This window comes from Aedes aegypti, chromosome 2 (genome assembly GCF_002204515.2).
Source record: "Aedes aegypti strain LVP_AGWG chromosome 2, AaegL5.0 Primary Assembly, whole genome shotgun sequence".
In the NCBI taxonomy this organism is placed as follows: domain Eukaryota; kingdom Metazoa; phylum Arthropoda; class Insecta; order Diptera; family Culicidae; genus Aedes; species Aedes aegypti.
In genome coordinates, this window is record NC_035108.1 from 468,031,473 (window position 1) to 468,046,142 (window position 14,670).

Consider the following 14,670-nt stretch of genomic DNA (forward strand, 5'->3'; position numbering starts at 1 on the left):
TTCAAAAACGAATTCGAAAGAAGTGCGTTAAACAAACAAGAAGTGGTTCCTTCCGGTCTCTTTCGAGGTAAGAGGTCCCTAAAGATCCTATTTTTAGCCACTTAGTCACTAGGCTTATGATAAATGTGGGGCCAATCATTTGATTTCTCTTCAAAAAATACGTGATAAATCGTTCAGTTTATATAACATTTATTTCTGATAGTAAATTTCATATAGTGTTGACATTTTACAGTTGCATTACAAAGATTTCAACTAATTTCTCTAAGATGTACGGATGTATAGGACAAAACAATAACATAAATGCATTTCAACCGTAGATGACACCGCTTGCTCGTTTGCACAAAATCCGCTTACATGTGTTTGATGCTCTTGAGCGTTTTCTCGATGTTCCGGTAGGTCCGCGGAGGAATCACTTCCAGTAATACTTTATTGTAGTTGGGATGTTCCGAGAGCTGCTTGAACATACTCTTCGTGTAGTTGCGCGTGTCCAGAGATCCTTCCAGGAGCAACTGTGCTCCTGTGAGTACCAGCTTTTCGCGAGATTCTTTGGGCAGTGCAAACACTTTGTCCGGTCCGATTTGGTGGACAATCTTGTCAAGTAGCTTGGCAGCGGTCGTTCGAACTACGGCATTCTGGTGGGTCGCGCCCTTGAACGAGATGATGTGGATAACCTTGGAGTTTGAAAGGTTTTCGCACATGGATTCCAGCGCTTGGGTTGCGTCGGCTCGAAGGAACTTGTTCGTGTCGGCAGTGCGATGAAGCAGATGAGTGGCGAGGTCTTCCGCTTCTCCCTCTATACAGCGTCGATGAGTGGAGAAGAACTCCGCTGAAGCCTGACATGCTGCTCGGGCGACCTGAGATCGAAGATTACGCACTTGCTTGGCGAGAGCTACCGAAAGCAGATGAATCTGACTGTCGATGACTTCCGGATGATGGCGTATTAGTCGAACGAAAAACTGTAGTCCACTTATGTTCTGCTCCCAGTTAGGACTCTCCAGATGAGAAATGCAGTTAGAAAGAGCATCTTTTGGTTTTTCGAATTTTCGTAAGGTTTTCTGAAAAATCACTTCATTCATCTTATTCCTGGCTTTGACTCCGCTCACGACCTCCTTCACGGGAGCGACTTTACTGCTTTTACGAACTAGGAAAGGCTTTTTGAGGATCTTCTTGGCAGGTGCAGGCTGTGGAGGTTCTTCGTCATCTGGCAATTGTTGAAGATTTCCCAGACTGGCCGAGTGAACGCGACTTTTGGGCGGTGAAACTTCAGCTTCTTCTGCTTGGTAACTGGTGTTGGATAACTCTTCGGTAGAATATGATGACTGCAAAGGATGTGGGCTTGGCGTGGGATATCGCTTCGGAGTTGCTGAACGCTGTGGCTGTATGATTTCCTCTTCCACATCCTCGTCATAGTCTGACTCGTAGTTAACCTGATTGGAACTAATAACGTCTTCACTCCGGATCGGAGTTCCATCACGTTCATACCATACTGTATTCTCTCGACTCTTAGCTGAACGACCGGATTTGACCGAAACATTGTCAGTTGATTGTTTGAACGACATGTTGCTGGTCCTTGATTGCCTTCCGTCATTTTTCAAGATTCCTGATCCAATCGACTTATGTGAGGTAACTGATTGTGGTCTCGAAGACAGTATCGATGGTGGGTGACTGATGTTCGGCGTAGGTGGATAAGGATCGCTATTCTTACTACCGAAGTTGAATGTACTGTTTGAGATGATACGTGTCGAAGTAGAATCGTTGCTGGACTTGTCATCATCGCTTTCATACTGTTCGTCACGATGTATGATATAACTCTCCTGATTGATGGCTCCGCTAGCAGGCCCTGATTCGTTCTCTTGTTCTCCGAGAAAACGTGACCGATGAGTAACTTCGATTGTTTCCGCGCCAAAAAATCGCCCACTACTATTATAAGCGTGATAGTTAATGTTATTGTTGCTACCGTTTCCATGGGATTTGCTCGGTGATAAATTGGGACGCTGGTCCAGGTCCTGTTTCTGCGCATGCGATCCAACTTGTTGTCTACCACTAGAATTGTTGTTACTGGAAAGAGAACCAGAACGAAAGGACAAGGGTGAGTTAGTGCGAGTGGTTGAGTAAAGCATTTCTTTAAACTCTGACCCCCTGCTGTTCCCCTCTGTCGTCACGAACCTCGAGAACCGTTAATAATTAACTCGAGTGTGAATAGAGCAATGTGTCCAAGGAAATGACTGCGGACACGGACGAAACGATTCAGGTCATGTGAATTATTTTGATAGAGCAGTAGGTTGGTCTGCTTTTTATGTTACAAGTTTTCGGAATGCCAGATGACCTTGTCGCTTATCACAGTTGGAAATGAATAGGAACGATGGTCGATCAATAAATTGTTTCAGACAGCTTACGTGTTTATTAGTGGAGGATGGTGGTGTGAAAATTGCTGTCCAACTTTGTATTTAACAGGTATTATATTGGCGTAACGAATCAATTTATTCAACTGGCAATCAAATTGCAACATGTTGTATCATAGAGCTTTTCTCGATAGAACTTAAAGCTGTATACAGATCATTCACGAAATAAACAAGTTCCAATATTACAGCAACTAATTAAAATGTTTTGTAATTTCTAATGATTAGAGTACGTTTTCGATGGGATTGGTGATTTAATAACTACCGCTTCCGCTTCATAAGCAGAAAGTCATGGGTTCAATTTCAGGCTCGTACTTTGTAGTTGTATCTTTCACTTGCTTCTATCTTCCACTCTTAATCTATCATACTTAAACGAATCGTTCAATGCGATCACTAGAACCAGAGACAGACAAGAAATCGTTTCCATTCTCTTCCATTCTTCTATAATTAGATATATATCGCCTTTCTTTAAGCCTGATACATAAGCAAGCTGCTAACCAAAAGCAAGCCTCTCTGCCATAAAACAATTACCTTACCCCCATATCTTCCCGCATAAACTGGCGTAGATGCAGGGGCATCCCGAGCAGAAGAAAATAACTACTGAATACCAAATTGAGGTATTCCATACCAGATAATTTCCAATACTTCATACCTGAATGAGGTATGAATTAGCCCTGCATAAGAGGTAAAATACCTCAAATAATATCTCAAGCATATTCTACGAACACCAAACTGATAACTAGATCAGGTATTGTAATACCTCAATAATACTTGATGGATTTTCATATAAAAATGAAATTATTCAATTGTAGTTCAATACCTCCAGCAGACCTCAATAGCTGTTTAATACCTCAATGAAGTATTTTTAATTGTTTTAAAGATTTTTTTCAATACCATTATAATACCAAATTGAGGTATTGACAACTGAACAATACCTAATTTTGGTATGATACCAAAAAATGGTATGCATCAGTTATTGGGGAGTTATTTATTCCTCCTCGGGATATCCGGTCTAAAGTGGGCCCGTTTTTAATGCGACATCAATTCCTTCCCCCTTCCCTCATTGGTCTGCCTTTTGACGTGGCAGACGCCAGTGTTGCCTAAAAATAGAAGCACTTATACACTAGACTGGCCCTTAAACAAAAAAGTTGTATAATATACACTGAGGGTGTCTGACAATCCCAAAGGTTTTCTAAAGGAATCTTTTAAGGATTCAACAAGGGATTGTTCCAGGAATTTTCCTACAATATTTTTAAATATTGCCTTAGAAATTTTACCAGGAATACTTTATGAAATACTTTCCAGAAAGTTGATAGGAACTTCTAAATAGATGCTTCCTGAATTTAGTATTTCTTCTGTGTAGAAGTTCTTACACATATCTCCAAAATTTTCGTTTCGTAGAATTTTTCCAAAAACTTTCGAAATTTGTTCAAAATTTACTTTACTAGTGTTTTTTTTAAAAGTATTATGCCTTGATTTACCTTAAAATTTATACCAATAACTGTACAATATTCTATCGATACAGCAATTTCCTTGGATTTACAATTCTTGATGAAAGTTTTCTGGTAGTTCATGTAAAAATCTCGAAATTAATATCCACAGGTGTAAAAATGTAAAAAGGAGCTTCTGATATTTTTGAAGGAGTTTGTGAAGTTCTTCTTCTTTTCTGGCGTTACGTCCCCACTGGAACAGAGCCTGCTTCTCAGCTTAGTGTTCTTATGAGCACTTCCACAGTTATTAACTGAGAGCTTACTATGCCAATGACCATTTTTGCACGCGTATATCGTGTGACAGGTACGAAGACACTCTATGCCCTGGGAAGTCGAGAAAATTTCCAACCCGAAAAGATCCTCGACCGGTGGGATTTGAACCCACGACCCTCAGCTTGGTCTTGCTGAATAGCTGCGCGTTTACCGCTACGGCTATCTGGGCCCCTTGTGAAGCTGCAATTAGGAAAATTTTTGAATGAATACTTGAAGGAATATCAGTGAGCTTGGAGTAGTCGCTGGTATATGAACGAATTCCGGAAGATAACTAAACTTAACACTTGAGACTGAGCTCAAAGATAACTTAAACAAACTTTTGAAACAAATCCTTGGATGCATTCCAAGAAACTAAAAATTCTCAAAAAATGGATACCAGATAATCACTAAATTATTCATTGCAGAACCTCAGATGAAACATCAGAATTTATTTTAATGCAATGTTTTGACAATATCTCAAGACAGAAAGTGGATGAATTTTGAAACCTGTATTTATTGATTCCGGAAAAAGGTAGTGTCATAGAAATAGTACTTAAAATAATTATCTCAGGTACAATTTAGGAGGAAATAACTAAATTATCGGTTTAATACTATCATGAAGACATTACTTGTGAATTCAACATTGGAAGCATGAAGTGGTTTATTTTTATATGAACAAAACACTATAAGCCAGAGACACATACTCTGTTCCAGTTGTGAGACCTGGAAAAAGAAGAAGCAAAATATGCCGCTAGACATGTCTCCAGAACGTCCTTCAGAGTTTTTTACATCATTTTTTTTAATCAATCAAAAAATGTCTTCACGATTCACACAATTCACAATCACAAATTGGTTTTAAAACTCAGCTAGAAATTGGTCTATAAATATTTCCGAAGAATTCTGCGGAATCTAACATAAAACCTTCAAGATTATTCTTCCAGGTTTTCTTTGGGAATGGTGCCAGAAAGTTTCCTAAAAGCTGCCTGAAGAACAGCTGGATAATAAGTTCTTCTGGTCGATGAATTTCACCAAAATTTCTGCAGATATAATTACGAGAATTTCAACAGAAAATTAGATAGAAAGTAGGCAGTAAAACTTACAATAACAAGCCAAAATGTAACCGAATTTATTACCGTAACATTGAACACCAATGATTTTCTCAAAGATAACATTACACAAAGTTTACTACATTGCTGGTATGAATAATAATCTTTCGAACAAGTAGTATTTACTTTTTTCGGCTTACTAAAATTTTGATAAAAATAGGATTTTTTAAATCCTATGGTTCCTGGGATTCTAAGTGTTTCGGTAGTTTACTAGGTATTTCGTTTGTACTCCTGGAATTCTTGTAGTATCCCTGGATTTCATTGAATTCAAAATTTGTTTTATACCGATTAATTCCGGATTTAAAAATGTAGAGGTCGGGGGGCCACAGTCTATGAAAACATTTTTAGTTCTGTATAACGATAAGTTTGTACTGGGTCATGTTGTTATTACCAGGAATCATTTTAAACTGCTCTAAAGTTCTTTTTATTCCAAGTATTTTGTATAAGAGTTACTCTGAAAAATAAAATCATAAGCTGAGGATTCAAACAGGACTCTAGAGATTTTTTACGAAAGTCATTCTAGGTTGAGGATACTGAGTGGGATCTGAGAATTCTTAGCGAGCATTAGGGGTTTCCTGTGGCATCCTGAGAATGTATAACTGGTTACTGTTTCGTTAAAGCTGGCGGTTCCTAGCAAACTCTTAAGAGTTTCTAGAGAATCTTATGATTTTATAACGGGATACTGTGGGTTTTGAGTATTTCTTGTAAAATCCTGAGGATTCTGAATAGGTTCGCAGCAAAACTTTGGGATAACCAGCGGTAGCCTAGAAAGTTCCAACAGAGATTTAAGAATTCCCATCAAAGACATGAAAATTTTCAGCAACATCACAGCGGATTTTCAAAATTCTAAGCGAATTCCTCACAATTCCTAGCGAGCTCTTGGGTATATGCCAATTCCCATCAGGATCCTAAGTGAGATACTGAACATTCTAGGTGGGTTCCTGTGAATTCCTATGGGGATGATTCAGTCTTTCAGATGGTTCCTGTGGATTCCTAACGAGCATCTGAAAATTAACATCGGACACTTGTGGTTCCATAGCGGCATCCATTTTATGATTATGATTTTGTAAGGTTTGTTTATAACATATGTCAAGCTAAACACCTAAAACACAATAGAAACTCTTTTCAAATTCAAATCTATTATGTATTCTACGCAATGACGGCTCACACTTATGGATCATATAGATATAATGCGGTTCGGTTACTAAAGATACTTTAATTGTTTTTTAAAGCAATTGATCTCAGATATTTATGTTTTCCATTTTGAATGAAGCCAATCTTTCGATGAGAGATGCTCTACTTTACAAGAAACACAATTTAGAAGATAAATTTTCTTCTTGCGAATTTTGCCAAATTTTACGCTAGGGCTCAGAAAATTTTCTACTAACATGTGTTGTTTAAGTATTTTCCATGAGCAAGTTAATTTAAAACATCTCAAACCATGATTTGTGAGAGCCCGGGGGCCACGGTCCCCTTGGATCCGCCGTAAATACGACCCTGATACTGAGTTTTGATTTAGCAAAAAATCCTTGGAATTCAGGTCGGAATTCAGTAATTTTTAAGAATTGAGTTTTTTTTCTGAATCCTCAGGATTCTAACTGAAACTTAATATATTATTAATACTATTCCGAAGATTCTCATCCGAAATCCATTCCCGTGATAGTCACTTATAACATGAATGATTGTAGTGACGACTTCCTTCGGAAGGGACGTAAAGCCGTTGGTCTCAATATGAACTAGCTCAGGGCCAGGCATTGCAGAATTCGCTCTCATTTGATTTTGAAGCACGATCAAAGCAAGCGAAGAAAAACATCCCATCTGTTGTGGTCTATGATCGACAGGTTCCGGGTCAGTTGGCCGTACGTCATTTGGCCGAATGCCGTTTGGCCGAAATTGAAAATAATAGATGACTACAGTTAGCATGCATTTGTAATGTATTTGAAAGAACAATTTATTCTTAAAGAAGGATAAATTATCATTTATGTACAGCTCTTTAGTATTAGTTCAATAAATAGTCAATGCCGAAAGAAGAATGAAAATGAAAGCAATTATTAACTTCTCTGTTAGGGGTAATAATAGCCAGCAGAGGTTTTCGCATTGCGTTCGTAGTCAGTTTTTGACAGTAACACAGCGTAACAAAAATGGCATTTTTGCGTGTCTCAAGGACCAAATTATGTGTCTCTAGTAGATTTGGGTTTGCTGAATCTGGTGCCATTCTCAGAAATGTTCCAGCACGTCACAATTTTTAGCTACAGGTCGCCAAAGTTGTATAAAACTCTGGTTTTGTTAATGTTTACATGGAATTTTAAGTACAATTTATCAAACTTTTTTGTAATCTAATCCACCAAACATGCAAAATAGAACTTGAACTTTCATTTCAGATATAATTTGATTGAAATTGCGCGATTAAATTTCGATTAAATCGATTTTTTCAACATGCTTGCAGTCTCTATACAAAATTCTTCGTTTCTTCTTTATGGCAAAATACAACAATTCTCTAAACCATCAAAAAATAACTTTTCCGTATCGAAAGTATTACAAACTTTGATGATAAGTATTGTTATACACATAAAGTTTGAATTCTGTGGCAAATTAAGCCAATATATTACCTTACAAGCTGGCAAACTTGCATGCAAGTTGGCTGAAATAGTCATTTTTTGCATTTTCAACAGTCGATATCTCAAAAACTAGACGTGCTATGATATTTCTGAAAACGGCAATGGATTCAGCATACCTTAATTAAGTGAATAGCGGTATTTTGGTGCTGGAGACAAAAACGTGTTCCGCAGTGTAACTAATGGACAGTTTAAGATTTATTCGTCCTTTTTTAGTATCAGTTCGCTTCAATGCTTCGAATCGTATTAAACGATTTTATTCATAGTTCTAGCAATCACGAGTTTTGGCTTCTTCTTTCCTCGACGGAGAAAAAGTGAGACTATTTGACGTTCACTGAGTCGTTCGATTTATTGATATACGAAAGCAAGGGTGTTATAGGTCTATTTTGTAAATCGAGCAGATTCATGTGACTCGTCTGTAATCACTGTCGATCAAAGAAAGCAGGCATATATCAGATGTCATCCGTCAACTGCCATAGTAATCCAGTCACATAGAGTGACAATTGTCGAGAAACTCGAGTGACAGAACCGTGTCGAGTGATTTTTTTTTGGTCGACCGTGACTCCAGTCGAGTCATTTTGATCGACTCGACTTATAAAATAGACCCCTTAATCTTGGAGGAGAATGACATCTTACCTAAGTTAACCCTTGTCTAAAAAAAATATGTTTTTAATAAGACTCTTTATGGGCGTATTATAAGCCATAATTCCAATAAACTATGAAAAATATTCAAATATGAAAGTACAGCCTATTATCAAAAGAAGGAAAAATTTCTTATAAAAGTTTAAGCAAGTGTAATGCAAATAATTATTATCACCCCTATTCTTGTTTACGTTCGAATTCTCTTTCGATCGAAACCCGTTTTGCATTCCCGTTCAAGCCAGCAAAATCAAATAGGTCATGGATTCGAAAGAATAGGATTCTTTTGAAAGTTGCATCCGCCGCAAACAAGAATGAGGGTGTATATCAGTATAACTACAAAGAACTGCCGATAATTTAAGGAAGGTAAAATTCCCAATAAAAATATAAGATTAAATATTGCCAATAGTTATGGAACCAGTACAAATCGAAAGAATAGCGTATGATTAAAAGAAAAAAAAAATCTGATGAAAATCGATCTGGAGTAAACCTAGCAAACCCAGCACATCCAGAAATGAACCAACCATAAGCATAAAGTCTTAACGGGAGTTCATATTTAGTTCACGTCCTAAATTAAAGGATCGTTTTAATTATTCTCTTGGAGCACTAATATAGCGACAAACATGACGGTTGGCCACATTATCGAAATCAACAAATGAATTACCTGATCACCCCTACTCATCAGCGTTAAAGCAATTTCATTTTTTTTGTTCGTGATTCGGCCAAACGGCATTCGGCCAATTGACCCGTTCGGCCAAATGGTCGGACACCGATCGACAATGTGTCGCAAGTTGTAACAAGTCTGATAAATAGGAGCAGGGAACAGAACCCCCAAAGAGATAAAATTATGTTTTCTCGCTTGTTTTCCATTGGGGGTAGTTGTTTCACTTAACTGACACGATTAACAATCCCCGAGCTTCCGATAGCAATAGTTTTTTTTTCTATCTTTATTAACAAAATTTTTAGCCCTGGGCTAGTTCATCTCGGGACTAACGGCTTAACTTCCCTTCCGAAGGAAGTCGTCACTACTGAATTTTTTTTAGTGACTATCTCGGGGATGGGATTCAATCCCAGGTCCTCGGCGTGAGAGGCGTGTGTTCTAATCCCTACACCAGGTCCGTCCCCCAAGCAATAGTGTCCTCCAGGTTTGGATCTTGTTTAGAGGGGTTTTATCATGCACTGCTATCCCCCCGATCTGATCAAAGTTGTAGCAGTATACGATAAACAGTCTCTAAACATGTGCTGCATGTTATGGTAGCGATATGTGAGAGATTCTCTCAATTTTCTCAGGATTCAGTCCCTGCTCTGGGCTAAAAATTTCTTTAATAAAGATAGAAAAAAATCATGAGATTCTTACTAGAATCACCGAATTCCTTCTAAATCCAAAAGATTATCGGAGTTTAAAAATTTTAACTATGACTATCAGATTGGCATTGGAATTACAAAAATTCCCAACAGATGGCAAGTATCCTATCGAAATATCAAAGATTTTCTAAGATTTTCATAGAATTACAGAAGATTCATAAATGGAAGCCCATACATTCCCATCCGAGTCCAAAAAAACCGGGTTCCTAAGATTCCAACAAGAATCCCTAAACAACTACTATTTATTACGAAAAAATCGGAATGACTTTCGGAGTCTCCAACATAATTTTCGGGATTCCGAAAAAATTCCCAAAATTTCCTACGAAAATCACGACATAACTGTTTTAATGCCAGATTTCTCACTAAAATTGCATACTTCAACGGAATGCCCTAAATTCTCACCGGAATTTGAGAATTTTCTTCTGAAATCTCAGAATACCTACCTTTTCGAATTTCAAAACTCACATCGTCTTTCCAAGATTTTACTCAAATGTAAATTTTTCTACTCGACGGCGCAATGTCAAAGCATGAATAGCAACCTCTGTAGGTTACTAACAGTAGCTTGTAGTAAATGCTACCTCTATCCATTGAATTACGATGTTTGTTCGGAAGGTGTAGCAAAGTAAAATCGCATACTACCGATGAAGTAAACTCAACTTTACTACATTTTATTCTTACGCCCCAATAATTCTGGAGCAGCTAAGACAATAAATATCGAGTTACAGATAATAAACACGTTTTTGAGAAAGCGGACTTTCAAATAATTTTCCTTTTAGTAGATATCTTCAATGTGTTAATGTAGATAAGTCTCTCTCATCGAGATCACTATCCACCATACAAATCACCCCACGACAATACCTTGTTCATTAATTCAGAACCTTTAACCTAGACGCTTAACTGATGTCATAGAAGGCTATAGAATTTCCTTCGAAATACCATTCACACCCCGACACCATAAAATGGCTCTACTACATCAATTACTTCTCTTCGTTTCCGTCGACCAATTCAAGCTCAGCTACCGTCGAGGCCGTGGAGCAACCGTTCGTCAGCCTTTCGTCCGTGCCCGTCGATGATGACCTCGGGCTTTCCACGTTGCCCTGCAGGTGATGATGACTGGTAACTTCGTCCGCATCATCGCCGGTTGGCTCTAGATCTTCCAGTTCCACCACATGACAACCGTCATCCACTTCACGCCCTATGAAATTCTTCATCGGTGTATAAACTGTTCCACCATCGAGGGGCAGAACCACATTGGTCACCTCATCAGCACCATTTGCGACGTAAGGGGTTTCTACTTTTGCATGATGAATGGGACTGTTGTCTGGCGATGGCGATAACGATTCATTTCGGTGCCTTACAAAACACCAACAGCAAATTCTGATAAACTCCGGGGGTTGTCTAATCACTCTTTCGAACACATTTGCCTTCACTCGCGTCCTGTCGTGATTGGTTGGGGCACCATTTGCACTATGATTTTGAACGTGATCAATTCCATTCACACCCGACTCTTTGGAGTGGCCATTTTCTTCTATTGCATGGTTATTATTGTTATTGCAACGTTTCGTATCATAATTGGGGGGCTGTTCTCCATTGGGAACTTCTTCACAGGAAACCGTCCGCAGAAATTTCATACAACAACCCGCACACAGCTGATAGTACGGAAGAATCTTTACGAACATTTTAGTGATAATTCTAGAACAGCAATCACATCGTAGTCCTTTTCGTAACCGTCAACCATTCCGTAGAACTTTCATTTTCGTGTTCCTTTGGGTCAGTAAACTGGGTGGCCTAGTTCCCTGTCCGAGGCTGAACTCCAACTGAAATCCATCTTCGGTTTAAGCGCAAACACTAATTGAGGAGCAAAGGAAATTATGCCATTATGGCGTTTATCCCTCTCACGAAAATCAATCTCTGCACGCTGCACTGGTCAGCTCGTCGAACACCACCGGACTGGACATTACTGAGGTCTGCAAACGGTAAAAAGGATAAAAAAACCTACACTCAGGGAGCAGGTATTCGTCGTCTGCACGAACACCCAAGCTCACAACAACTGTGTTGTTCAGGATTTCTTTTCCACGACGCCGATATAGACGAGCGCGACGTCGCCGGGAAGCTAACAAAACTCAGTTTGGTAGTGTGGTCGATTGGTAGGTGTAGAATAGTAACGTGTGTGCTTTCGAATCAAGTGCGCGCCTTCCGTTTTTCCGAATGATTTTTCCGTTTTTCCTTTTGTCGTCGTTCAGAACTGAGTATTAGTACCTAGTCGTACATGTGCTGCGCACTTGGAGTGGGTGGTAAATATTTCCATATCGTCATTATTTTGTTTATAACAACGACCGTTTTCAATGCTGGGTGATTGTACTGGTGTGGAATTCTACTACAGCTCGTATAAAAATACTGATGGGGGATGTTGGAAAGTGGAATTGGTCTGCATCACTCTATCGATTAGGGCAAATGTGCCAATAGTAGAAATATTATAAGCTGAGATGATGGTACAATCTTTACTTGATTGTTGATCAATTTCGTTGAAAAAGCTGGATATTATAATCAGCTCGTTTCAGATTTTTTTTTGCGTTTACATATATGATACCCTAAATTGCGCGAATATCCGCTATGGCGGAATACGAAACAACTTATGTATTATTTGGAGATCTTCTCGCAGTTGGAACACCTTTCATCTACTTTTATCGTCCATAATCTCCCATATAAGACTATCGTATTGTCTTAAAAAATGAACAGGCAAAAGCTGGGAACTAAGTTCATCTTGCTTTGGCGCTTTGTCCCAAACGAAACAAAGCCTGCTTAGTAGCCTACTCTCGGTTCGCGATTCAAAACCTTTGCGAGGTCAGTTGATCCTTTCGTAGAACTTCAGTCTTTTTGAGCCCTTCTATTGAGGTGCCACTTCTTCCTGGCGCTTTTTTTGCTTTCCCCAGAACATGGTTGCATTCCTGGTTGCATCATTATTTATTTATTTATTTATTTATTTGGTTTTACATCAATTAGCTTGATAAAACTCGCCAACAATATTTCGCCAATTCTCTCGGTTCATGACCGCTTCTCTCCATCCTCGACTTCGACCCACGCTCTCCAGATCCTGGTGCACCTGGTCAATCCACCTAGCTCGCTGCGCCCCACGCCTTCTTGTTCCGACCGGATTCGTAGCGAACACCATCAGGGTTGTTGTCCGGCATTCTTGCAACATGTCCTGCTCAGCGTATCCTTCCAGCTTTAGCTACCTTCAGGATACTGGGTTCGCCGTAGAGTTGAGCGAGCTCGTTGTTCATCCTTTGCCGCCACACGGTGTCTTCCTGCACACCGCCGATCGTCCTTAGCACTCGGCGTTTTGTACATCGTGCATTTGGTGCGCGGTTGAATCTTTCTTGACCGAAGTTTCTTCTGGAGCCCATAGTAGGCACGACTTCCACTGTTGATGCGCCACTGTTTTGTCGTATTTCCCGACTAACATTGTTGTCAGCCGTCAACAAGGATGCGAGGTAGACGAACTCGTTCACCACCTCGAAGATATCCCCGTCTGTCGTGACACTGCTTCCTAGGCGGGCCCTGTCGCGCTCGGCCCCACCAGCTAGCATGTACTTTGTTTTCGACGCATTCACCATTAGCCCGACTCTTGTTGCTTCGCGTTTAAGGCGGGTGAACAAATCTGCCACCGTTTAAAATTTTCTCCCAATGGACCGATGCACGAGTTCACCATCTGACGTTCGAGCGGTGCCGTGTTATTTACGTGACCATGGCAGCTAGTGAATTCGGCACCGCTCAAACGTCAAATTCGTGAACTCGTGCATTGGTCCATAGTATCCATGTCGTCCGCGAAGCAAACAAATTTTTCGGATCTCGTGAAATCGTGCCTCGACTGTTAAGTCTGGCTCTCCGCATGACACCTTCAAGCGCGATATTGAACATCAGGCACGAAAGTTCGTCGCCCTGTCGTAGTCCCCGCCGAGACTCGTACAAACTGGAGTATTCGCCCGAGATCTTTACGCAGTTTTGCACACCGTCCATCGTTGCTCTAATCAATCTTGTGAGCTTCCCGGGAAAGCTGTTTTCGTCCATGATCTTCCATAGCTCTCTACACGGCCGCCTTGAAATCAATGAACAAATGGTGCGTAGGGACCTGGTACTCACGGCATTTCTGGAGGATTTGCCGCACGGAAAAGATCTGGTCCGTTGTCGAGCGGCCGACGATGAAAGCTGCTCGATAACTTCCCATGAACTCGTTTGCTATAGGTGATAGACGACGGAAGAGAATCTGAGATAGCACTTCATAGGCGGCGTTTAAGATAGTGATTGCACGATAATTTTCGCACTCTAGTTTGTCGCCCTTTTTCTAGAAAGGGCATATAATGCCTTGCTTCCACTCCTCCGATAGCTGCTCCGTTTCCCAGATTCTGATTATCAGCCGATGCAGATAAGCGGCCAACCTGTTCGGGCCCATCTTGATGAGTTCGGCTCCGATACCATCTTTGCCAGCGGCCTTATTGTTCTTGAGCTGTTGATTGGCATCCTTAACATCCCCCATCGTGGGAGCAGGTTGGTTTCCACTGTCCGCTGTGCTGACGTAGCTGTCGCCTTCGCTGTCCTGACCTTCTGTGCCTGTGTTTTCTGCGCCATTCAGGTGTTCATGGTAGTGCTGCTTCCACCTTTCGATCACCGCGCGTCCGCCCGTCAAGATGCTCCCATCCTTATCCCAGCACATTTCAGCTCGCGGCACGAAGCCTTTGCGGGATGTGTTGAACTTCTGATAGAACGTCCGCGTTTCTTGAGAACGGTACAGCAACTCCATCTG

At 40.3% G+C, this 14,670-nt stretch overlaps 1 protein-coding gene across 2 annotated transcripts in view; it reads right to left on the reverse strand.

Moving 5' to 3' along the window:
* Positions 1-172: 172 nt before the first annotated feature.
* LOC5568085 overlaps positions 173-14,670 on the reverse strand; it is a 78,342-nt gene continuing 63,844 nt past the window's right edge. For both annotated transcript variants that reach the window (XM_021848288.1, XM_021848287.1), the window contains exon 10: positions 173-2,058. In XM_021848288.1, the coding sequence (XP_021703980.1) occupies positions 351-2,058 (1,708 nt within the window). In that variant the 3' untranslated portion in view covers positions 173-350. The remainder of the gene's footprint in view (positions 2,059-14,670) is intronic.